General features: G+C 39.2%; 3 protein-coding genes across 5 annotated transcripts in view; 2 read left to right on the top strand and 1 right to left on the bottom strand.

The window, feature by feature from the left end:
* rnf217 (ring finger protein 217) overlaps window positions 1-19,688 on the top strand; it is a 36,830-nt gene extending 17,142 nt beyond the window's left edge. The window contains exons 7-14 of one of the 3 annotated variants that reach the window (XM_079646270.1): window positions 10,200-10,318; window positions 10,431-10,579; window positions 11,640-11,741; window positions 13,214-13,246; window positions 13,820-13,834; window positions 16,587-16,625; window positions 17,036-17,096; window positions 18,064-19,688. In XM_079646270.1, the coding sequence (XP_079502396.1) occupies window positions 10,200-10,318; window positions 10,431-10,579; window positions 11,640-11,741; window positions 13,214-13,246; window positions 13,820-13,834; window positions 16,587-16,625; window positions 17,036-17,096; window positions 18,064-18,183 (638 nt within the window). In that variant the 3' untranslated portion in view covers window positions 18,184-19,688. The remainder of the gene's footprint in view (window positions 1-10,199; window positions 10,319-10,430; window positions 10,580-11,639; window positions 11,742-13,213; window positions 13,247-13,819; window positions 13,835-16,586; window positions 16,626-17,035; window positions 17,097-18,063) is intronic. The other 2 variants (XM_079646271.1, XM_079646272.1) reach the window with 2 other exon arrangements.
* Window positions 19,689-20,028: 340 nt separating this feature from the next.
* On the bottom strand, window positions 20,029-22,487 carry hddc2 (HD domain containing 2). Its single transcript, XM_079646273.1, has 6 exons — window positions 22,360-22,487; window positions 21,615-21,736; window positions 21,363-21,465; window positions 21,136-21,204; window positions 20,889-21,027; window positions 20,029-20,491 (listed from the first exon to the last, which is right to left on the bottom strand). The coding sequence occupies exons 1-6, from the start codon at window positions 22,432-22,434 to the stop codon at window positions 20,352-20,354; spliced, it is 648 nt and encodes a 215-aa protein (XP_079502399.1). The 5' UTR covers window positions 22,435-22,487; the 3' UTR covers window positions 20,029-20,351.
* cenpw (centromere protein W) lies at window positions 22,466-24,322 on the top strand. The gene is made up of 3 exons (XM_079646277.1): window positions 22,466-22,928; window positions 23,023-23,136; window positions 24,148-24,322. Exons 1-3 carry the CDS (start codon window positions 22,842-22,844, stop codon window positions 24,172-24,174), a joined length of 228 nt encoding a protein of 75 aa, XP_079502403.1. The 5' UTR covers window positions 22,466-22,841; the 3' UTR covers window positions 24,175-24,322.
* The last annotated feature ends 287 nt before the right edge of the window (window positions 24,323-24,609 follow it).

A 24,609-nucleotide genomic window follows, 5' to 3' on the forward strand; every position in this document is an offset into this window, starting at 1 on the left:
ATATTGTCTTGATTTGTATTTTTTGAATATGCAATGCAGATACAAAGAAACATGCATTGTCATCGTACGAAATAATATAACATTATAAATAAACGTACTTGAACGTATTACTAGTATAACACATATTTATTGATAAATTGGCAATCATAAATAACGAAAATGTTAATGCAAATTAATTTAGTATCCTTTGATAGTGAATTTCTGTGATATTATTAGGGTCTGAGACCTAGGTCGGCGAAGACCCTATTGAAATCAGTCGCGCAGCGACCGATAAACCTGCGAAAAACACCCAAAAACAGGGAAAACGACCGGCAAAAGCACAGAAAAGGTTCGGAAATCATGACGGCTGATAGGCCGCGTGAGCCCAGTCACGTGGGCGGAGGCCGCGTGGGCCCAGTCCGCGTGGGCGGAGGCCGCTTGAGCCCAGTCACGTGGGCTCCGCAACTCGCATAATCGATATCGTTAAGATCAATTTAGTCGCTCGCAAAGCGAGCGATAACCATGCAAAACCCACAAAAAACAGGGAAAACGCCCACCTCAATTTTAAATAGCACATTATTGATATTGGACCGATTATTTGTTATTATTATTATTTTAATACATTGCGTGCACTTTTGACCCCCGCAACATATGTGAAAACTCACCAAATTTTGCACGCACGTCAGAAGTGGTGAAAATTGCGATGTATAATTGATTCCGGAACTTTGCGTCAAAAATTGCATAGGCCACGCCCACTTCCGTTTTTAACGTTAACTCCCCCTACTTTAACTTTCACGTAAACGAACGAAACTCGCTACGCATATCTAGGGAGCGGAGACGAACCAAAAAGCCTCTTGGAGAGGTATAAAATAACGTACAGGAAGTCAGCCATTTTGAATTTGGCGTTGGAAAAACGCGATTTATCGCGTTTTTCGTCCTCCGTACGAAATCCATCTTCTCCTAGGGACTTTATCCGTATGACTGGAAATTCGTTGGGTAGCGTCTCGAGACATGGGCAATTCAAAGATATTACGGAAGTTTTTTTCTTTCGCACGGCGTAGCCGTTATTTGGCGCCAAAGTTCGCGTTCGCTCGATGCTAGACAAGCTCAGAACGCCCCCAAACTTCACGTGATAGTTAACACTGCCCTGAACAGCTCTCGGTCAAATCTGATGTTACTTAATTTGGCTTTACCATGGCAACGGATCCTTCGCCATTAAACACGGTGCCGCTGTAACTCCAATGGACACGGTCCCATCGTCCCCCAATCTTCACTTTTATATCACCGGCCCATGCTTCAACAGCTCTAAGTGAGATCTGAGATCTCACCGTATGCCGTTTCCATGGAAACGCATCCTTCGCTAAAAAATACAATGTTGTTATAATTCAATGGAAAATTGTCCAAACAGCACCAGACTTCAGATGACAGTTAATAGTCCACCCTGAACAGCTCTATGTCAATTAGGGGATGTCATCATATGCCGTTGCCATGGTGACAGCTCCCTCGCCATTAAACATGGTGTTGTTTTAATTCAATGGAAAATTGTCCAAACGGCACCAGACTTCAGACTATCATTAATGGTCCGGCCCTCAACAGCTCTATGTCAATTATGGGATGTCATCATATGCCGTTGCCATGGCAACCTATCCTTCGCCAAAAAACCTGGTGTTGTCTTAATTCAATGGAAAATCATCCAAACAGCAACAGATTTCAGACTATCATTAATGGTCCGGCCCTCAACAGCTCTGCGCCAATTATGGGATATCATCATATGCCGTTTCCATGGCAACGCGTCCCTCGCCAAAAAACCTGGTGTTGTTGTAACTCAATGGAAAATCGTCCAAACGGCACCAGATTTCAGACTATCATTAATGCTCTGGCCCTCAACAGCTCTATGTCAATTATGGGATGTCCTCATATGCCGTTGCCATGGCAACGCGTCCCTCGCCAAAAAACCTGGTGTTGTTGTAATTCAATGGAAAATCGTCCAAACGGCACCAGACTTCATACGATGGCTAATGGTCCGGCCCTCAACAGCTCTACGCCAATTATGGGGTGTCCTCATATGCCGTTGCCATGACAGCTCCCTCGCCATTAAACATGGTGTTGTCATAAATCAATGGAAAATAGTCCAAACTGCACCACACTTCAGATGACAGTTAATGGTCCAGCCCTCAACACCTCAATATGACAATAGTAAGCTTTCCTCAAAGGCTGTTGCCTTGTCAACGCATCCCTCGCCGTTAAGCACAATATTGCTATAACTCCTGTGTAAATGTTCAAAAAGTGTTCAAATGTCACATGTGTCCTAACGGTACAGCCCTCAAGACATATTTGTGTCAGTTTTGAGATTTCTTCAAGTGTCGTTGCTATGGTAACAAAATGGTCGCCGTGAAACACGGTTTTCTCATAGCTCCAGTTAACATGCTCCAAACAGCCCAAAACTTCACAGGTTTCATAACGATGCAGCCCTCAACACATCTAGGTGTATTATGGGGTGTCATCAAATTCCGTTGCCATGGCGACAGATCACTCGACATCAAACACAATGTTTATGATACTGCTGTAACTCCTAAATACATTGTCCGATCGGCCTGAAAATTCCCACGTTTGCCAACGGCCGAGTCCTCCAGACACCTAGACACACACGTCGACGTGCGGACAACAGCCTGCGGAACGTCGAAGAGCCGCTCAACGCTGCTTGCAGCTTTAATTATTATTAGTATTAATTATTGTTATTTAAAAACAATAATTAATTGTCAGAGCTGCATAGGCTACAGCAAATCAAAGAAAACATGTTGTAAGAGGTATAAAATAAAACATTCTATACAAATACTGGTGGTGGAAAATATACAGTATTCATCAAGTACTGTTCTTGTACTACAAGTACTTGTACAAATTTGAGATGCTTACTTATTTCTATATTTTTTGCTACTTTGTACTTACATTACACAGTACATTTAAATTACTTACTTTTGAAGAGTATTAACTTTATCTTGTATATGCATCATATTTGCTTTAGTGTATTGTATTTATTTATATACTGTAGTCTTTTTTATTTTAATTATATGATGTGAAAATTTCCTCCATCCCTGACAAACCCATCATTATTTATCCATTAATTTTTCTAAATTGATTATACATTATGTTTTGGTGTCCAATGGGCTCATTTCCCCAACAGGAAACATGGCTGGTAAGTGAATTACAGAAGCGCGAGACCATTGGCTCGAGCTCTTTGATCTGCCGCCCAGCGCGTGACAGCCAAGGAAGCCCCAGTAAACACACTGACCTGACGGCCGCTGCTGCGCGTGCTGCTGTTGTTGCTCTGTCTTCTTGTCTCGGGAGGATATTCTGCGGAGTGCACCTGGCTGTCTGATGGAGACCAGACAACAAGGTGAGTGTTTGTCGCTCCATGTTGCACTCAGCTCTTTATTCCAAGGCGAAACTTTAAAAACAGTCGCTGCGTCTCTTGGTTGTTTGCTGTTGGTGTGATAGCGAGGCTGCGCTCGCTGCACACGCCACTCTTTGGAGGTTTAAAGGAGAGGAATTATGAGCAAATAAATAAGGGACAAGTCTAAAAAAAAAATCGCGACACTTTTGGAGCGATTATTCATGTACATGCTCTTTTAAATAACCATTTAATGACGTATAAACTGGCATGTAGCATGTCTAGTTCAGTTTCAATGTTGATTAACAAACGTGCCATTCATATGCTGCTTTCAGGGTCAGCTCTTTCTGTAGGGCTGGATAAGGAAGCAAATATCAAAAGTACAGTTGGCCAGTGTGCTGTAGGTTTGTGGTACTGTTTATTCAAGACTTCATGGAAACTCTAGACCAAAGTAAGTCTTGCAGCAGGATACTGTTTCCTTTCTCAGATGCTTACTGGTTCTCTAATGCACACGTTTTCAGGAATATCTGGTATTTGTAGTAAATCCAATTTACCAATTTTTATTATGTATCCCTAAATCAATTAAGTGTCCTGGACTACACACCTGCATCTTTGCCCGCTGTGAACCATGCACAACTATGTGAAGGGTGTTTATAGTAATATCATCTTTGAAGGAAACGTAACCCTTTTATGATATTGGAGTTTATCATAGTGGCATACATATAGAGTGTGGTACTTGTGCTATTGTAGCTACTGCTGAACGTCTCGGGTGTTGCGAATTCTTCTGATATCTGCACAGGAATGATTTCCATACTCCTTATTTACATCCAAACTCAACCTCATATGCAAACGTTTGACACAAGTGGTAGCTTCACTGTTTTTCAGGCATGTTGCTGTTTTACTTAGGAATAGGAGTATTCAAGTAGGGCAATGACTCCCACATCCGTGAAGTGGGATAAAGGTAGTGTTTGCTTTTGCAGGTAGTTTATTGCGCTCATTTGCATAGCAGGTATACTTGCTTTGTTGCTACCTGGGGGCATTGTGTCCGGAGTTGGAGGCTGGATCAAGGCAAAACACTTTTAAATTTCCCATGAAACTTTAATAACATAACTTCCATCTATAAGGGAATGATGGACTCTAAAAGCACCCCCATATGTTTTTAATCCAGTACATTAAAGTAGAGGTCTTAAATATGGACGGAAACATAGGTTTATGTGCAGTAGTGTTGCTGTTTGGCCATAATGCAACTTGGCCTCCAGTTTAACGTCAATTGATTTCACAGCCATATGACCATCCCCAGGCCTCTGATTTAGCATAGCCACATGACCATGGGGCCAAATGAGAGTCTTGTGACCAGGGGTATTCAGCCCCAGACAAAAGCAAAGGGAAGAGAGTAAAGAAGGGGAGTGTATCAATGTATATCCAATGTTTTTAATCAGTTAAGCCAAACTGTGCTATATCAGCTAACAAATGGTTCATCACCTGCTTTGACCTGCTAAAATAATGCTTAATTATCATGTAGTGTTAGACTGCATGTGGCCTACTGAAGTTAGTTTAAAAGATCATATTCCTTCCACCATTCATGTTCATTTGTTACTCTGAAATCTGTGACCTTTTCTTCCCTGAAAGCGTGTTTTAGCAGCCTAAATGCGGAAGTTAAAAAGAAGGAAATCATTGTTAGTGCAAATGCAGTAACACTGGTCTTCTTCCTCCTGTAGTGCTGGAGTATGGTGTAATGGGATTTCATCATCAACCAGAGAACAAGCAGATATTCCTGCTTAATTGTTACAAATGATCTCATTGTCATCTCTGTGGTACAGATTTCTCCCTGGCCTGTTTTTTTTAAATAGCAGGAATCTGTTCAATCTTGTTTTAACAGCTTCAAGATCTGTGCCACTAAGGGTCAAACGTCAGAATTCCTGTTCCTGAGTCAGATAAGCTGCCAGTAACGAAACAGACCTCTCTGTTATCAAGTTACTGACAGGGCTGGGATGGACACTGGAGAAGCACCAAACCCCTTAAGACGGTCGATGTGTGTGTGTCTGTGCGCGTGTGTGTTTAACCCGTTGTCTTGTCTCCTCTCGCCCTGCTGCCTTGCTCCGCGGCAGAGTTGTACTCTGATGTTCTGAATGGAGCAGTGGTGGACTGGGGCAGCATGGGTCCTGGAGAGGAATGGGTTAACTCGGCCACACAGGAGGAAGAGCAGGGTAAGACTCAACTCTCCAAAATAAAAAACTGAACGTAAATCCACACTGAATCAACAGGGTGGGTGTGAGTCGGCCCGAAAGTTATAGCATCGCAATGTTTCCCTCGTCTCAAGCCAATGGGATTTTTCCATTGGAGTTTGAAATGTAGCAGAAAAAAGGATCTGTGCAAACTTGATTTAGATAATGATGGCTATTTTATAAGAGTAGATGCGTAAATGCAATATCTAGAAGTGAAAAGCTAACGTTAGGCTACAAAGGAACTACATCACGGTCACATGACTTCACATCCCGGTCACCCCTAACACGGCTTTGTGTCAGCGTGATGACGTTTAGTGGTTTATTTAATAACTTGTCGTGGTTTTAATAACGCATAGAAGCTTTAGACATTCACAAGTGGGGTGTTTAGTGACATATGTTATGTTGTAGAACAAAACACTTGTTTTAACCACAGACCTTGTTTCATCTAACCATAACTCATTAAAAAAACATTGACTTTGAGACGAGGGAAGCTGGAAGTATTAAAATGCTATCTAATTTTCTTGGGTTAGGACTCATTCCTGCACCACTCTATTGCTGCTGCACACAGAGCACAACACAGGAAGTGATGCCAAACCATGTGTGTGTTACTTGTGACATCACTGTGTTACAAAACCAAAGTGTTAACCTCTTTTTAATACTGAGGTCAGTGTGGCAGCAAGTTTCTTCCTCATGTGATTTAGTGTGGATTTGACTGATACTAGTCTGGAGAGTGAGTGAGAGTGGTCCTTAAGTATTACAATATTAAAACATATTTTCATAAATCAGAGGAAAAGTAATGCTAGCCAGAGGTTGTTAATAAATGAAGATGGATTGACCCTTCTTGAGTGACTAAATGCTTTCAATTGGAACTACTGTGAAGCAGGGCTATTATTAAATACCCTGGATGTTAATAATGTTGTAAAGAAAGCCCAATTATTTTTCTAGAGCCCAAGGAGACAGATTAAAAAGAGAATAGAGGGGTATCTGAATGTACAAACATCTGTTTGTATCTGTGGGCACGAAAGGTAATTATTTCCAGTAACACATGATTAATGTGTTACTTTAACCAGAAGCTGAGACTTCCCTTTCAATGACACTTCCTGTTTTTTTTTTTGCCAGTTAAGCTAAAACATAGCTAAAAGAGCACTTTTCAGTTGCAAAATAAGATGAATAAAGCACTTTAGGTTGAATCTAAGATACTGTGTCTAACTGTGACTTTGCTCAGGTTTGAATCAGGGCTCGTTTAACCCCTCTGGCGAGGAATCGGTTAAAAGAAAGTCGTATGATGACGACATGGCTCCATTTGCCCAAAATGGTGAAAACCCGACAGAAGAGGGTAATACCTCACCGTCAGGGGAGGATCAGTGGGGTCAGACATCAGCGTCCCAATCTGACACCTGGGTCATGTCCTCCTCTTGGGGTATGCAACTGGACAGCACAGGTGAAGAGGGATGTAGAGCACAGGTGAAGAGGGATGTAGATTAGAGCCCGTAGAGTTAGAAAATGTTTTGCTTCCCTAGTTGAACATTTACTTCTCCACATCCCTGACCCCTGTGGGAAGAGGTAGAGCTATAGCTGCCACTGGAGACACTGAGGCCAGGTGTTCTAGGTTGGATCTGGGCATTTGGGGGCTTGAGCAGACTACAGGGATTTAATGCTTCAGTTCTACACATTGTGGGGGTTTTATTGGCAAATTCAGATGGACTCATCTTACATTTTTACTACTTTTAGGTCAACCAAGAATTTTAAAAAGGATTTAGTGCGGATCGAGCTTTAAACTGTTATGTTGGGCCTACATAAACAAAAAGCACAGAACACATCATAATTAAACTACACCAATACAACATGGAAAACCCTTTAAATGTAAGACTTTATTTTTGGAGTCTGGTTAACATTTTCTGATAAGGCTGTCTCAGTTCCTAAGGTCCTGGCATATTATGCATGTCTACTACGAAAAATGTACACAGGCGATTATATGGGTAAGTTTGGAGAAGAATAATAAATAAACACAAGATACTCATTTAGCAGTGTGTGCCACGGTTGCCTGTTCACAGTGCTTTCAAATGTTCCCTGTGAAACCTGACCATATCATTCTCATTGATCCTACCCCCCCCCATTTAGTAGAGCGCTGAGGATCAGAGCTTACTTTGTATCTAACCGATGTTATGCAGTGAACCATGACTGGGATCATTAACTTCTTTCAGCATTCTTCACATTCCTGACATTTGGCAATGCATCACGGTATCCTACAAATGACAGGGATGATAACCTGTTTGTACTACTACATGTTTTCTAGATTAAAATATCCCTGCGCCATCCATTGATGTTGATAATATTAGAAGTAGAAGCACTGTCCCTTTTTGTTTCCATATTGACAAACTGTAATACAGATTTTCTATACATCTTTCAGACCCTTGATAGACACTCTTGTAACAAACAGACACACTCTGTATTTGATTGTAAAGCCAAATGCCTTAATGTCATGTGGAATTTTCTACAGTATTTTTGGAACTACTATACATTTAGTAAAAAGAAACCTGTCTTAGCTAAAAGAAAACCTGCGCTAGCCATGGAAAACGACGTTAGCTTCAAGACAACCTGTGCTAGCTAAAAGAAAACCTGTGTTAGCTTAAAAGAAACAAGTGTTAGCCAAAAGAAAAGTGTTAGTCTAAGGAAACCTGAGTTAGCTTAAAAGAAACGATCCTCCCTTAAAGAAAATATGTCTTAGCTTTTTAGTGTTTATATTTTAGTGAATTAATAAAACTGTTAATGTTTAGTTGTCAGTTGCCTTCCTCCTATAATACTGACCTCAGACTGGTAGAAAGCGTTTAAAGGTCTTCTCATATGTGGTACCATTAAAAACAGACAGCGTGATCCAAGTTCTCCCTGCACTTTAACAGCTTCCATTTCCATCTAGCCACAGGGGGTTTAAAATGTTTTTTGTCCTGACGCTGTGATACAAAAATAACCCCCTACTATAGCAAGGCCTTGTACCGGTGTGTAGTGCTGCAATCTACACTTGTGTTTCTTTGTGTGTTTCTTTGTGTGTTTACTGCTTGTGGTGGTGAGTCCCTTTTAGTAGTGAGTGGAGAAAGGTCGTTTTTCTACACTAACCTTACACTTTCCTCACCTGCCTTTTAATGCTGCCTCTTCAAGAGAGAGGACACCTCACAGAAGGTACAGTAATCCTTCTGCAGACAGTTCCACTACAAACACCAGTGACATCATAATTACGCACTTCTGTTTGCATCTCCTGGGTTGTGTGTACAGTGTGTCCTGCTGTTGCCTGGTGCTGTGTGGGACCCGTTTGTCCGGGTTTGCCTTCCACAAATATCCTGTCAAATTACAAGCTTGATCACACACAAACAGTGTTAATATGAACATTCCTCACACACCGCCTTGATTCACTAATATAGAATATTGTCATGAAGAAAGAAATGAACTGTAACTTAATGATGGTTTAAGTTTTTTGCTGCGTCACATGTAAGAGTCAGCTGATGTTGATGAGAGTCAACTGAAAGTGTGAATCAGCTTCCTTCCTCTGCATGAAAGTTGCAAACATAGAGCATTTTATATATATATTTTTTTGGAAGTGAATGTTGTGGTTTAGTTAAGGACCATCCAAAGAGTGTAATTAAAAAACGAAATGTCTTCTAAATATATGTATTGTTTTATTTGACATGCAGTCTAAAAAAAACAGTTACGAACTAACAACTAAGGAAAAGGAAAGGCCAGGAAAGAATTGTCAAAGGTACTTTTTAGCAGGGCATAATAGTGTTATAAGGTTAACAAGGTTTGCCCGTAAAGTATAAGGGTTATTTACTTGCAGAACTTCTCGAGCCCACAATTGCTCTCGGGAATATCGTGTAAATACTGTTTGAGCAGACGGGTATTCATCCCATGGTTTCATAGTCATTTGATTGGGAGTGCCAAGGCAAAACATACTTTAACTAAAATGTAGTTTCAACTCAAATCCAAGATTGCAACTTTTTAAGTCAATCTGTCCCCACTGCATCAGCCACATCTTGTTTGTGTGTGTCGCAGTCTGTAGTGTCCCACAGCATAATAATCCACCCGAGTTAATCCAGATTAGAGCGCTGCAGCCTGCCGCCACAGATTGCATAACTGTCAGACACACTCATTCAGACATGAAGACAGACGGACATTTAGAATCGGACGTAGAGGCTGTCGGACATTTAGCAAAATGGCAGATACATTTTAGAAGAATCTAAGCAGATCATGTTCAAGACAGTCAAACTCTTCATTGACATCAATAAGAATTATATTACATTAAATATCACAGTTACTTACAAGTGCCTCCAAACAAGAAGTTGCTAATATTCTTGCCAAATTTCTGAATCGGATTCCACGAGGAGATATAAATGATACAGAATATTTCAAAAAGACGAGAATGTTAGACTATTTGTTGTCTTTGTTTAGCAGGTTGAGTGCAATCTGTTCAGAAGTTGAACTGGTGACAGTTTTGAATAAAATAACAACTTTCAATCCCAGATGTTTCTCTGCCTGCTGCCTTTCCAGTTTGAGTCTCCGTCACTATTTTACAGAGGTTTTTAATGTACACCTCACCGCTTGTGTATTGTTTTCAGGTTTTCTGGACTCGGAGCCTCTGAGAGAAGCTGACGAAGACATGGCGTCAGAGATCAACCTAAACAACTGCCTCTTGACCGAGGAGGAGAGAGAGGAGATCCAGCAACAGCTAGCTAAAGTATGCTCACACTGGGCCATTCTCAAGCACACACTGAAGGACTGTTGAGAGTACAAAGACAGAGAAGAGATGATTATCTGCTAAGTGACTCGTTCTCTGTTTGTGTTTCCAGCTGGAGGAGGAGATCAGTACGTTGCGGCAGGTCTTGTCTTCCAAAGAGAAGCAGCACGCAGAGCTCCGACAGAAACTTGGCGTAGGTTCTCTGAGCGAACTCAGGAACAACTTAAGCAAAGGATGGCACGACATGCAGACCTCCACAGCGTAAGTCAATGTGTGTGTGTGCCACTTCAGAAAGAGGAAGAGTTTGCACGACTAGAAGTGAAGGGGAGAATGTTTGTTTGTGTCTGCTTCACATCAAATAATGGCTTCTCTGTTTGCTGTCAACATAGATGGTATTTCAAAGACACACACACACACACACACACACACACACACACACACACACACACACACACACACACACACACACACACACACACACACACACACACACACACACACACACACACACACACACACACACACACACACACACACACACAGAGAGCAGGGAGTTCTGTTTTTTAACAGCCTATAAAAGCTTACTTTAAAGTCTGTTATAAAGCAGATATCACAAACCCAATTAAAAAGACCTAAACCTCTGCTCCTAGCCATAGTGTTTTTGTAACAGACATAGTAAACCTGACTCGTCAAATGGCCACACACTGCTAAAGGCTAACAATTAGCTGAACATGTCCTGACTATTGTTACTGTCAAACACCCACCAAATCAGTTAATAGTTAAAAAAAAATGGTGTGCAGAGAAATAAAGGTATTTCCTCACCAGACCATTTGCTATGAGCTCGTGCACCAAGAGACAGAACAGAGCAAGGAGATATTCTCCAGAGGCCTCTCCTCTTATCCAGTTACATTTCAACCTGAAGATCACTTTACACACAGTCACCGTCCTCATCCATTATGGACCAGTGCGGCCGCGGGAGTGTAAGATGCTAAAGAAACTGGGTCCATGATGAAATGTAAATTAAAAGGTCAACACACCACCAGGACTTTAAAAAAAGAAAAGGGCAGCTCAATGTTATATAGACAGATAAGACCTGATTGGAAATATGGATTTAAATGCGTTGTTAGTTTGAAAAAGGGATGAAAGCCATCGTGTTAGAAAGGAAACCACTCAATGAAATACATTTGGTGATAATTAAGAAGATTTTGAAACAATTGATGTGGGTTTACTGCCTGTGTAAATAGTCCAAATCTGCCTGTCAGTGCATGCAAGTGTGTAAGGAAGAGTCCTGACATATTCTGTATGCATGTCTTTTTCTTAGCTATAAGAAGACCTCAGAGACGATCTCCACAGCCGGACAGAAAACCTCCGTGGCCTTCACCACGCTGGGCAGCGCCATCACCAGGAAGTTCGGGGACATGAGGTACGTAGTGATGTCATAACTTTATTACTTACAGAAAATCGTCCCTCAAATACTGATGACACAAGTTTCTTTAAATGTTACTTAACCATTTTTTTTAGATTATATATATATATATATAAATATTGTACATTTATGTAGATAAATATTAGATTAGATAATATTAAATGTAATTCCAAAAAGGAGCAACTTTCACAAAACCCACTCTCCTCTGGGATAAATGAGTTATTCTGATTGATGATTCCATTTTTCTCTGAATTTAGTAAATTCTTTGACAGTTGCACTTAGCTGTACTCATTGTCTCACTCAGTCAGAAAACGTGTCTTTTGCAGCAAAAAACACTTTTTACTCATCACAAACTTCTTTGTATCCAAACGTATCATAACCCAGACTCAGTTCAACAATGACTCATTTCTACTTTTATCAAATCACAGACACTTTGTATTTGTGCCATCCATCCCTTTCCCTCTGAGATGTTTGACTCTTTGCTCGAACCAGCTCAGGGAGAATTGAGATTATGTAAACCCACAGTAAGCTGCTTTCTGTAGAGCTGAAGGGCCGGAGGCAGTCTGTCCTCCTCCTCCTCCTCCTTCTCCTCCTTCTCCTCCTCCTCCTCCTCCTCCTCCTCCTCCTCCTCCTCCTCCTCCCTTTCCCTCTCTTCTTCTGTCTCTTTTGTCAGAGACACTGAGAGTCAACACGAGTGTGTGAGCCAGCCTGCATTGTTCCGTGTGAAATAAATGGAGCATGTGTGTATGATGAAGAGAGAAAGCTTCTGTGTGACTTCCTGTCAGAGCAAACATTCAGTATGTCGGTTCCTCGTGCATCACTCGGGACATTTGTAGCTTTTCATTGTGTTTCATCCTTTGGCTTTCCAGGCATAAGGCATAAATGTTTTAAGGATGTGAGTTTTATTTATTTATCCCGTTGTATTTTTCAAGTTGAAGTCATTAATACAACACTTTGCAATCAAATGCAGACACTCAGACGTTTAAGGGCACAAGTGTAAAGCCATTACATCCACACATTTTGATCGTTACTACAGCGTAAAAGCACAACTTCTACTGTCAGGCTTTAAGGCACTTTAGATTCCTTCAGAAATGTAGATTCTACTGCACTTTTCCCATCTTTGCCCTATGAGGTAAATGTGCTGTACTAAAGTGTGAGTAAAGGCCCTCTTGAACTAAGTCAACAAAAAAACATTAGTTATCGTAGGAGCAAACATTTTGATTTATCTTTTCATTTTATTTTGCGAGTCTAAAAGACGTAAAAAGTAAAAGTGTTTGATTACTTTCACAACATCTGCTCATTCATTCCAACAGAAGCAAGCCTTTAAATATATCATATTGTCTGTGTTGACTGTGACATGTTGTCAGTGTTCCCGCTGCAGAGACAGATGGGTAAGATATGTGAACACCGCGTGTTGTTGGAGCATAAAGTGCAGAAAGGAACCAATGTATTATCTTTGGTTATTGCAGCATGGTTGGTCTAGAGTTACTGTTTCCTCGGAGGTACGTCCCTGAGGTTAATAGATCATGGTGTGCATAGTTTCTGCATGTTAGTATTTGCTGTGGGAAGTGTCCTCTTGCATGTGCTTTTGTCTCGTCAAATATTCAACTGTCTTCCAACTGATTTTCAAACTTCACAATGGATACAGCATATCAGCATCTGCGAATATACTGTATCTTTCTAAATATTTGTAATTTTTGTGCAGTCAAAAGTCAGATTTCCCACTCTTTAGATAGCGTTTCTTTCACTTTTCGCCTTCAACAACAAATTCTGAGTCTTATTCTTATTTCTTCTTCTTCTTTGTGTGTGTGTGTGTGTGTGTGTGTGATCTCATTGATGTTTTTGGATTGAGTAAAATATCAATCTTAGTGTGTGTTTACGATGATTACCTTTATTAGAACATTTTAATCTCGTAAGCACATCAGATAAAGTATAGTGAAGTCCAATCAAGTTCCCCATGATGTTGTTTACTTCCCTCTTTTAGTATAAATGTTCTACTAAAGTGAAAGAGTGTGACTGAAGGCCTTGTCAAGTATCGTTAAACATGTTTTCCTTCTCCCTCCATGCTTCCCAAGGTCCAACTCTATAGGGTAAGCATCACACAGCTGATTATATCACATTAGTTGCTCCTCACTCAGGAGTCTTAACTCAATAGATCTCATTGCGATCAGCTGACGGCGCTAACAGGTGTCAGCTGAGTCTGCTGCAGTAAAGGCTGCTGCCGTGCAGAATCATCGCTAATTGATTTGAGTTTCTCTGATAAGCCCAAACAAACAGCCCTCAATGTGAACTAGCTCTCACACACTTTCCCAAGTTACAGGACCGTGCCAAAACTAGGTCAAAACATGAGACTGGCCATGCAGGCTTTTCCCTGTTTTGAGCTATTTCAAATGATGAATGAGCTGCAGCCCTTTACACCATAGATGTCATATACAGGACTGTCTCAGAAAATTAGAATATTGTGATAAAGTTCTTTATTTTCTGTAATGCAATTAAAAAAACAAAAATGTCATACATTCTGGATTCATTACAAATCAACTGAAATATTGCAAGCCTTTTATTATTTTAATATTGCTGATTATGGCATACAGCTTAAGAAAACTCAAAAATCCTATCTCAAAAAATTAGAATAGTTCCTCAGACCAAGTAAAAAAAAAAAGATTTATAACAGCAAAACACAATCAAACATTTGAAAATGTCCATTAATGCACTCAGTACTTGGTTGGGAATCCTTTTGCACGGATTACTGCATCAATGCGGCGTGGCATGGAGGCAATCAGCCTGTGGCATTGCTGAGGTGTTATGGATGCCCAGGATGCTTCAATAGCGGCCTTTAGCTCATTAGCATTGTTGGGTCTGGTGTCTTTCAGCTTCTTCTTCACAATACCCCACATATTCTCTATGGGGTTCAGGTCAGGGGAATTTGCAGGCCAATCGAGGACAGTAATGCCATGGTCAGTACACCAGTTACTGGTGGTTTTGGCACTGTGGGCAGGTGCCAGATCATGCTGGAAAATGAATTCCTCATCTCCATAGAGCTTTTCAGCAGACGGAAGCATGTAGTGCTCTAAAATCTCTTGGTACACAGCTGCATTTACTCTGGGCTTGATGAAACACAGTGGACCAACACCAGCAGCTGACATGGCTCCCCAAACCATCGCTGACTGTGGGAACTTCACACTGGATTTCAAGCAACTTGGATTTTGCTCCTCTCCAGCCTTTCTCCAGACTCTGGCGCCTTGACTTCCAAATGAAATACAAAACTTGCTTTCGTCTGAAAAGAGGACTTTGGACCACTGTGCAACTGTCCAGTGCTTCTTTTCCTTAGCCCAAGTCAGACGCCTCTTCCGTTGTCTTGAGTTCAGAAGTGGCTTGACCATGGGAATACGGCTATTGTAGCCCATTTCCCGGACACGTCTGTGAACAGTGACTTTTGATACCTGGACTCCAGCTTCAGTCCACTGTCTTTGAAGCTCCCCCAAATTCTGGACGCGACTCTTCTTCACAATGCTGTTAAGGCTGCGGTCATCTCTCTTGGTTGTGCAGCGTTTCCTGCCACATTTCCCCCTTCCAACAGACTTTTTGTGGATGTGCTTTGAAACTGCACTCTGTGAACAGCTTGCTCTTTGAGAAATTTCTTTTTGTGTCTTACCCTCCTGATGGAGGGTGTCAATGACGGTCCTCTGGACAGCAGTCAGATCAGCAGTCTTCCCCATACTTGTGATTTAGTTTACTGAACCAAGCTGAGTGTTTTTCAAGGCTCAGGAAACCCTTGCAGGTGTTTCGAGTTAATTAGACGATTCAAGTGATTCGTTGAACACCCTACTAGTATACTTTTTCATGATATTCTAATATTTAGAGATAGGATATTTGAGTTTTCTTAAGCTGTATGCCATAATCAGCAATATTAAAATAATAAAAGGCTTGCAATATTTCAGTTGATTTGTAATGAATCCAGAATGTATGACATTTTTGTTTTTTTAATTGCATTACAGAAAATAAAGAACTTTATCACAATATTCTAATTTTCTGAGACAGTCCTGTATGTGTGTGTGCTCCGAGGTTCCAGCTGTTACCTACTAGACACAGGACCATTTCATAATAATAAAAACAATACATGACATTTGCCTAGCTGGTTTCAACTTTCTCAATTATGTTTTACAGGCAAAGAAAAACAATAACATTGAATGTGATGATTATTCTAGCCAAACTTATTTAAGTTTTATCCCGAAAATCATCAGGATATGCTTGAAACTCTTGAAATCAAGTTTTTTTTTTGTAAAGGAAAAGATATTTGTGTAGGCTCACGGACAAAGATATTTGTGAAATTGAAATCCAACAATCCTAAATAAGGTAATAATAAATCAAACCTACATACAATCATAATCGTACCCATGTATGAATAAAATAAAATTCAAAAATAAAAAGCAACAGTGTGTAAATCTGTTCTTTCTTACGTGATCATTCCTGTATTTTTTAAATCAGGAATTATCAGATTCATTTTCTTCTTTTACAATAATAGCTTTCTCATGTGAGGATATTAACTATTATGTCGATATTGAAAATTCCCCACTACTTGTGAAAAAAATTTCATCATGATATGTGCTTAAATTATATTTCTCCATTTCCTATTACCTACTGTAACTCTCCAGTGACACTCATGTTCAGATGTCCTCTCCTCTCCATTTCATCCTCCAAGAGGCTCTGGGACTGACTAATGAGCACAATGTCAGAAGAAAGTGCTTAACGACAGAGATATCTCTATCTATCTCTGGTTTTGTGTGCGTGTGTGTATCCTGTGCTAATTATTAACTCCTCTCTCACCACGCTCTCTGGGGACAGCTACTCTTTCAGACACTCAATGAGCATGCCCACCATGAGGTAACCACTGCTGGCTTTGTGTGTTTGATCGAGAATCAATCTGTGTTTGTTTTTCCACTAATCGTTATGTTCCTCTATAGCACTGCTTAGTGCACTCCCAGTAAACTGTTTAATGTGTCCTTCCTTTGACATGTATTTCATGATATTAATCAGAAGAAACCCGGGGGGGAAATTGAATATCAGAGATGTTTTTTGCATTATATATTTTTTACACCTATGACCTTTTTCCCGCACATTAGCACATGTATGCTGTTACATTACATATTCAATGTGTCCCAAGTGTATGTGTGAGAGCAGCCTATAAGCCATCATTGTCATACAATCTTTACATTTAAGCAAAATGTGTACTGTAGCTAATCGTTTTGTGCAGTTTAAAAATAAATACAATAATGATTTAATTTTCTTCACAGAAACTCTCCCAGCTTCAAGTCTTTTGAGGAGAAAGTCGAGACTACAGTTTCTACTCTAAAGGTGAATACAAATGGTGTTTGTGTGTGAGCAAGAATGTGCATTAAGCGATAAAAAACAATGTGTATTGATTCCACATTTCTAAGATATAAGAAACAAGCCTATTTATTATATTGTAACTGCATCTAATCGAGCTGAGCATTGGCTGTTCCTGGTCACAGTCACACTAGCTAACAGCATTCAAACTACCTGCTGAACTGTAGTAGTGCACTGTGAACGCCACGCAGGGAAACAGGTCATGTTGTCGCCTCTTAGTGTTTTCAAGTGTTAGTGAAGCAGAGAGAGGTACACACTGTAATCTGTGTGGAGGCCAGATTACACTCCTGACTCTCACAGTAAGCCTGCTGGTTATTTCTGATCACACTGATCCTGAGACAGTCTTAGCAGCAGCACCCTCTCTCCTTTAGACTCTACAATAGCCACAGAAAGGACCAAGATCAGATATGAGATTTATTTTATAGTATTTTTCTCTTTCTATTGACTATATTATGATTATTATTATTATGATTATACAAACTACATCTTTTTGATTATTAAATATAGTATGATTCATTTTATTTATTGATTATATATGTTATTGTTTACTTTATGTTTTATGTATGTATGGGTTTGTTCATGTCTTTAAATGTTTTCTTTGCCTATATGGAAGATGAGCAGGGCAATACTATGTGTTGTTATTGTTGATAACTCATTTAATAATTAATAATGCTAAATAATACATAAATATAAAAAATGTGGACTTTCAGTTATAATATTGTTTCAAGGATAATGTCGTCCTCTTTAGCAAATCAAACACAATTTAAACATATTTAGACAATTCAAAAACAAAAGGGACATTTCAGCGTAGATTATCTTTAAAGAAAAAGACCTCTTATCCCTTTAATGTACTCACTGGCAGAGGGTGATATTAGAAGTCTTTAACATTTCAGCTTTAATATTGTGTATCCATATTTTCCTGCTTTTTCCACAGACAAAGGTGGGCGGTGCAGAGACAGGGGGCAGCTTTGAGGAAGTCCTCTCCTCCGCAGCGAACGCCAGCTCTCAGGACACGCCCACTAACAACTTGACGGACAGCTCCGAGAGGCCGTGATAGAGCGGCACCGTAAGGCTGGACTCAAAGACCAGGAACTGCTGTAGTGCAGAACTTATCTTCTAAATACTCTTGACTGAAATGTTACAGAACACCTGTATTAGATCCCTCGTGCTAGGATGCTTACAACCATGTTTGAGATGAAGCCTCCTAACCCTGAATGCTTGAAAGGAAGTTTGAGAAATGTCTTGTTTGGACCAAATTGACCCTAAATATTCCAAATAGGCAGTTGTCTGCCTTTATTTTTTAAAAGATCACAACAGCAAACCTACTGTAATGGGGGGCTAACAATAAACCCAGTGAGACCCTCAGATAATTCCACACATAACTCAACTCGGTTTAAAGGAAACATCCTTTGTAACAATCTAAAATACATTTGACCAAGAGACGAATGTCTTTGTTGAATTACTCTTTCTATAGTGTGGTGCACTCAACCAATAGGAGTGTATTGCCAGCTCCATACCACAGACGTTGATCCAATGAGGCGAGACGCAGCTAAGCTTGTGAAAACAGCCAGTACAGTATATCAACTTTACTTCACTACACCTGTCCTACCAAAAACTACATTTTTAGGGTATTAATAGAAATAAGTAGTTGATAATAGTCTTTGTTACATTTTCAAGTACCTTGTACTTTTTACTAAATGTTTTAAAATGTACATACAGTATAACATACATTGATGGAATCCTGAAGTCCTGGGTAAAACTAATTATTTGTAAACTTGCACAAATGACTTTTCAATACGACTAAAGATCTGAAATGTTGTTATGGCAACTCAAAATATATTTGATGGGATAACTTTGCAAATGAAGCCAGTTATAATGCTTTTTGAAAAATAACAGCCTACTGTTCTACGCATAGCTGAATGCAAAACACTGACAGAGAGGCTTGCTAGAATATGGAGGTTGCGCAAAATTATATAAATCACTTATGCTAAGAATGATCTTCTTCACTCTAGCAGTTGAAAATTGACATTTGACCCTGAAATGGTTTCTGTGGCCTTTTGCCTATGTTACTGATGACAAAATAACATTAATATACCGATTTCTTTGAACTTCCTGGTGCAGGATAAACTGTTAAATGCTGCGAGATAACAAAGTTTTACTGAGTATGTTAGGAAAAGGTTGGTGCCACAAAACGTTAAACATGTTTATTCATTTGTGTGTAAAAACATTGTTTTATTTTTAACTTTTCAAGTACCTGCATAACTTTGCCATCAAGTTTCAATATATACTCCGTTTCATGTTTCAATTTTGTTCTTTTTTGCCGTGGTTTGAGAAGATCTCCGGGTCGTTTCATGAAATGTGTTCAATAATATTCATGTTAACGTTCATATATTGAAATACTGAGGTAATGCATGTTCTGTTATTGGAAAAGAAACTACTGATCTGTGACATTCAGAAAACATTGTGTTTGACATCTGCATACAAATAATCACAAACTATTATAAACAACTGGTTTTATGGCTGATGGAATGATATTAAAGATTGTTTACCCAAACTAAATACCACTGACTGTTTTTACAGAGAAAACCAAGATAAAGAAAGTAGTTATGTGCAGCTAAAGTTCTATTAAATATACAAATTGACTTGAATTGACTTCCACGTCCGACCATTTTTTTCCTCCTCCACAAGAAACGGTAAATAACTGAAAAGTTAGACTGCATCAGAAAATGTTTTCTTCTGATGGTTAAGCATCATTGTTAGATATTTTAAACGATAACCAATGATGTTATATACTGTATGCCGGATAAATGTATGATATGTCAAAATGTAATAAAATGTATTTGTCAATGGATTGGAAAAATAGAATAAAGCCTGAGATGATAAAAGGAGATGATGTTACAACACTATCTGGGAGCTTCTATAGCTCTTTAATACTTTTCCAACCCATTTGTTTGGACATTTCATCACATATTGATAAGTTTTTGCTTTTTAATATTATCTGGCAGCATTGCATTTGTATTTTTCATTTGGTATTAATTATATATGGTGATGCTTTTCCAGGACAGTTTGCAAAAATAGCCGTACGCACAAAGTATATATTCAAATATCCTCATCCTCAGTGGTACTGCAGAAACGTGCAGCTACGTGTCGTGTTTGTGCGTCTTTATACACAGATTTTGTGTTACAGTACCTTTACTAAGGAAAGGTTTATATGTGTCAGAGTCAGGATGAGTGTGAAGATGCACCACCAGTCGTCTGTGAGTTCCCAGAGTCCTTTGCTTCATCCTTTTTACTCATGTGACTATCTCTCTCTTTATTCAAAGAGCTGAGGAGCTGGAGCACGTCTGGGTGTTGGAAACGACCTGAGAGAATAACAAATGTAAATATAAACAATGCAAGTAAAGGCAGCTTCAAATTCTGTAATATCTTATCTGAATTTTGCCTATTCATTCTGGTTACCCCCAGAAAATTCAAAAAAAGTATGGTAAACATTTCACATTTAGTTTGAATGAGTAAAATAACATGAAATTGTCTGAAAAAGGTAATTTATGGTCAAACAGCTTTCCGTTTTAAAGTGTAATCACAACTTTGGATTGTTGACTGTTGAGAAAACTGTTTCAAATATAATAAGAAAATTGCTTGGTTGCATATTTATAAGCTAAATATGAAAGAAAAAAGAAGCCTTCTCAGGTGCAAAAATGTGAGCAATTGAATTGATGTGATCCAGGGAAGAATAGAGACACAGATCTTCAAACTAACCTTCGGTGGAGTCGAAGAACTCCTGCAGTCTTCCTGGTGTTCCCTCCAGCTCCTCGTACTCGTGAGCCTGCAGGATCATCTCCAGGAGGTCAAACTCTTTCACCAACCTGGCCTCCGCACTGCTCTGGTTTTCATATTCCTGCAGAAAAACACAAGTGCAATATCCCACTGGTATAATTATCATTATAAAAGGGACATGGCTTCCTGCTATGAGGTTACTTGATATTCAACCAAAGCAGAAGCTTACCTCCCAGAGTCCATACATCTCCTGTTTGAGTCCCCCCGGCAGAAGAGCTGAAATATGTTTCATCGCCTCCTGAGAGACAAGTGAGATGGAGAAATTAGAGAGCCAAACACAGAAATTACTAATTTAATATAAGCCATCAATGTTTACTTAAAAATGCCATGGAAGCCTGAACAGACTATTTGTTTAGTAAAACAGAGGTGTTAAGATATGGGATACTGGTCACTTGCCTCTTCTCGTCTGTGTTTCTCATCTTTACTGATGTTGTCTGATGGAGCGATATCTCCCACAATGCACTCTGCCATGTCATGAACCAGAGCCAGCTTTATACATCTAAAGACAGTAAGGGAAAAAGACAACAATATGTAGGTTATTTACAGTTGATGAGCTGCTATATTCTACCTAATATAATTCATGTCAACTTTTTTTAATCTTTTTAAAGTTGCTTCCAGGTCTGGGTGTGAGCAGTGTGAATGAATCACCTGTTTTTATCCACTGTGGGGTCTGTGACAGTCATAGACATCATGGCCATGCGGTACATGTGGTCTGACACACTCTCAGGTTTCTGCACCTCCCTGTACACCCAGCCGGTCCGTGGGACCCTCTGCAGGGAACAACAACACAGAGTTAATAATGAGTTGCAAAGACAAGGGAGAACAACAACTAAAATATATGCCTAGTGATATTTTTTTCATCAACTAAGTAAGACAGCTTCCGTTTGCAGATAATGTCTTCACTGAAAAAAAATAAAACATTCCAAAATACATACAAACATGTTTTGTATGACTGCACATATTCGAATAAAACATACATTTAACCACAAAAAAACACTTGCTGTAGCCAAGGGAGAGTGAATATGTTTTTGTATGATTGTAAACCTAATCGGTTATGGTTTTGTACTGATGTTTTGATAACGATTGTATTTATTTGACCATACATTGAAACAGACAGGACACATAAGTTAACCTACAATTATGAATGTTATTCCTTCAAGTCAATAACAAGGCAATGGTTTAATTTTCTTCTCATGTCACAACATGTTTGTTTGTGTGGGTAGATGAATAAGGATAAGTTGCACTTTGGAAAGGACTAAAAAAGCACTGCCTCACTGTATTAGCTCCAGTAGCACCAATACAATATTTTTGGAAGCCAGGCTTAAAATAATGTGTTGTTCATTTTTGATAAGGGGCCAAATCACCATACAAGTACTTTGGGGAAAGGTCTTACTTTTAGCTGTCCGATCAATTTCATGAATTGCAGCATATTGCTCATGCCGGTTGTTGTCTCCATGGTTGTCGCCATTACTGCCCGCTGACCCGGATACAAAGGATGGTGTTCTGCTGATGTAGTTGCTCCTTTCATCCATTAGGTAGCAGCGTTACAACACAACAAACCTTAGTTGAAATTAAAAAAAGAGCCACCACACACAGTACTTACATCTGTGCCTGTTTATGGCATCTATTTATTCCAGATATTTAATAGTTTGCAACTTGAATAAATATTGTACTATATATATTTTTTTCCTTGCTGTAAAAACAGAAATATAAACCCGACATTTGAAACTGTAGTAGGCAGTAACGGCAACAAGTAACGATGCAAATGTCACGAAGAAGAATCAGTTTACCGGAAGTAAGAGAAGCGGGAGATTGAAAAAAGTAAACAAACTTTTTTATCGGCGTGAATTTTTTTCAGCCTAAACATTAGCCAACATGCTGAAGAAGGCGCCCAAATTGAAATCTATAATCAAAGCAAAAGCGAAGAGTAACATAATCGTGGGCACGGCGTCAGAAGCAATGGTGAGCTAACGCGCTAATGTTGCTAATGTTTCTGAGTGCTCTGTTTGTGGCTAACAGCTAATCAATTAATAATTATGGTTTTACTTTTACTCAGATTGAACTCCTGACGTTGATGTTTTTGAGCAACCTGGCGGAAGAGGCGAAGGCTAAAGCGTTTGAGGAGAAATCTGCAACGATCAGAGATCATCACCTCAAAGCAGTGTCCAAGGTTAGTTAAAAAGGAAGCTCAAATCACAAGTTGTACAAGCTACTGTTGTTTCCCACTTTATTTATATTTTACGGCTAAACGTGCCTCAAATTTCAAGGGCCTTGCCAAACCGTATATTACTAGACAAAGATTTCAAACGTTATTGCAATCTCCTGATTCAGACTGCAATTATTGTTATTTTTAATTAAATAATCTCACATGTTATTATTAGATAGTCAATGTACAATAAGAAAAAACTATTTGATAGTGGTTGTTTGAGTCCAACAGATTTTCTTATGGTCCTTTTGTTGTTCTCTGAAATGCAGTGAATACTCCAAAGGCACTCACACATTTTTAGATACAGTTGTTTTATTGTCATTGACCGCATTTAAGACTGCTGTGAAATGTCTAATTTTTTGGAAGTGGCCCACATCTTATAATTTATCAATTATATCTAGGCTGTATTAAGTTTGAGGTGGCTTGGGACCCTGATGGTGGAAAGGTCAGCTCAGACAATCAGTACGTAGTGTTACCTGGTAACGTTAAACGTAGAGGTGCCAGTTCAAAGTTCAAGGCTTTTATTAGTCATACTACATAGCTACAGTGTAGTTATGACGATGAACATCTTAGGTTCCACGCTCCACCAATAGTGCAACACGATAAAACAGAAAAACAGAAAAAATATTGCAAGTAAATACAAAAAGAAAAATAGTCCAATAAGAGTCTATACAAGTGATTGGAATATGATATATTTTCACCAAGGGTTTTACATTGAGTGTATTTAATAACATGTAACCACACATTACATGACATTAGCACTCCTGCATTAAAATCCTAGTATTCCAGCTAAAATTGGTTGTCTTGGTTCTTCTATCTATAATTGGAGTTGACAGTTAATCATATGTAGTCTAACTTACTTACTCAAGCAACTTACTAATAAAGATTTTACATTTCTATGTACACATTCTAATTTCTCCATTTTGAATGTGGGATAAATGTACAAATCTTTTTTTTTTTTACTTTTTTTTATAGAAAATGCTGAAAAAAGCGAAGGGATGAAGACGGGGAAGTTCACATTTTCTAGGACGGCGGCAATATTTTTCCTTTTTCATTATGCATCATATTTTTTCTTCTGAAAATGTGTTATTGTGTAAATGTTTTCCTTTCACACAATTTCTCTGTTCTAAATTAAATTCTTGTAAATCCCTCCCATTGTAGACACTTCAATTCACACACATCACATCATAATAATATCACATGTAATCATGCCATGAAAGCTGCTGCAATAACATTCACCTTCGCATTAGACTCGATTCTGGGCCCCATCCTCTTTTTACTGTACATACTGCCCCTGGGTTCAATTCTCACTAAACACAATATTCCCTTCCACTGCTACGCCGACAATGTACAGATCTATCTGCCTCTCAAAGCAAATGTCAAGTGTCAAATGGCTGAGCAAAAACGTTCTCAACCTCAACGTGAGCAAGACTGAGG

The sequence above is a fragment of the Notothenia rossii genome, assembly GCF_949606895.1.
Source record: "Notothenia rossii genome assembly, chromosome: 8".
NCBI lineage: Eukaryota > Metazoa > Chordata > Actinopteri > Perciformes > Nototheniidae > Notothenia > Notothenia rossii.

Coding starts and splice junctions, on each gene's coding strand:
- hddc2 (XM_079646273.1), bottom strand. CDS start 22,434: ATGGCGACAACCATGGAGACAACAACCGGCATGAGCAATATGCTGCAA. Junction 21,466..21,614: donor CCCACAGTGGATAAAAACAG/GTGATTCATTCA, acceptor TACTGTCTTTAG/ATGTATAAAGCTGGCTCTGG. Junction 21,205..21,362: donor AGAAACACAGACGAGAAGAG/GCAAGTGACCAG, acceptor CTTGTCTCTCAG/GAGGCGATGAAACATATTTC.
- cenpw (XM_079646277.1), top strand. CDS start 22,842: ATGCTGAAGAAGGCGCCCAAATTGAAATCTATAATCAAAGCAAAAGCG. Junction 22,929..23,022: donor GCACGGCGTCAGAAGCAATG/GTGAGCTAACGC, acceptor ACTTTTACTCAG/ATTGAACTCCTGACGTTGAT. Junction 23,137..24,147: donor ACCTCAAAGCAGTGTCCAAG/GTTAGTTAAAAA, acceptor TTTTTTTTATAG/AAAATGCTGAAAAAAGCGAA.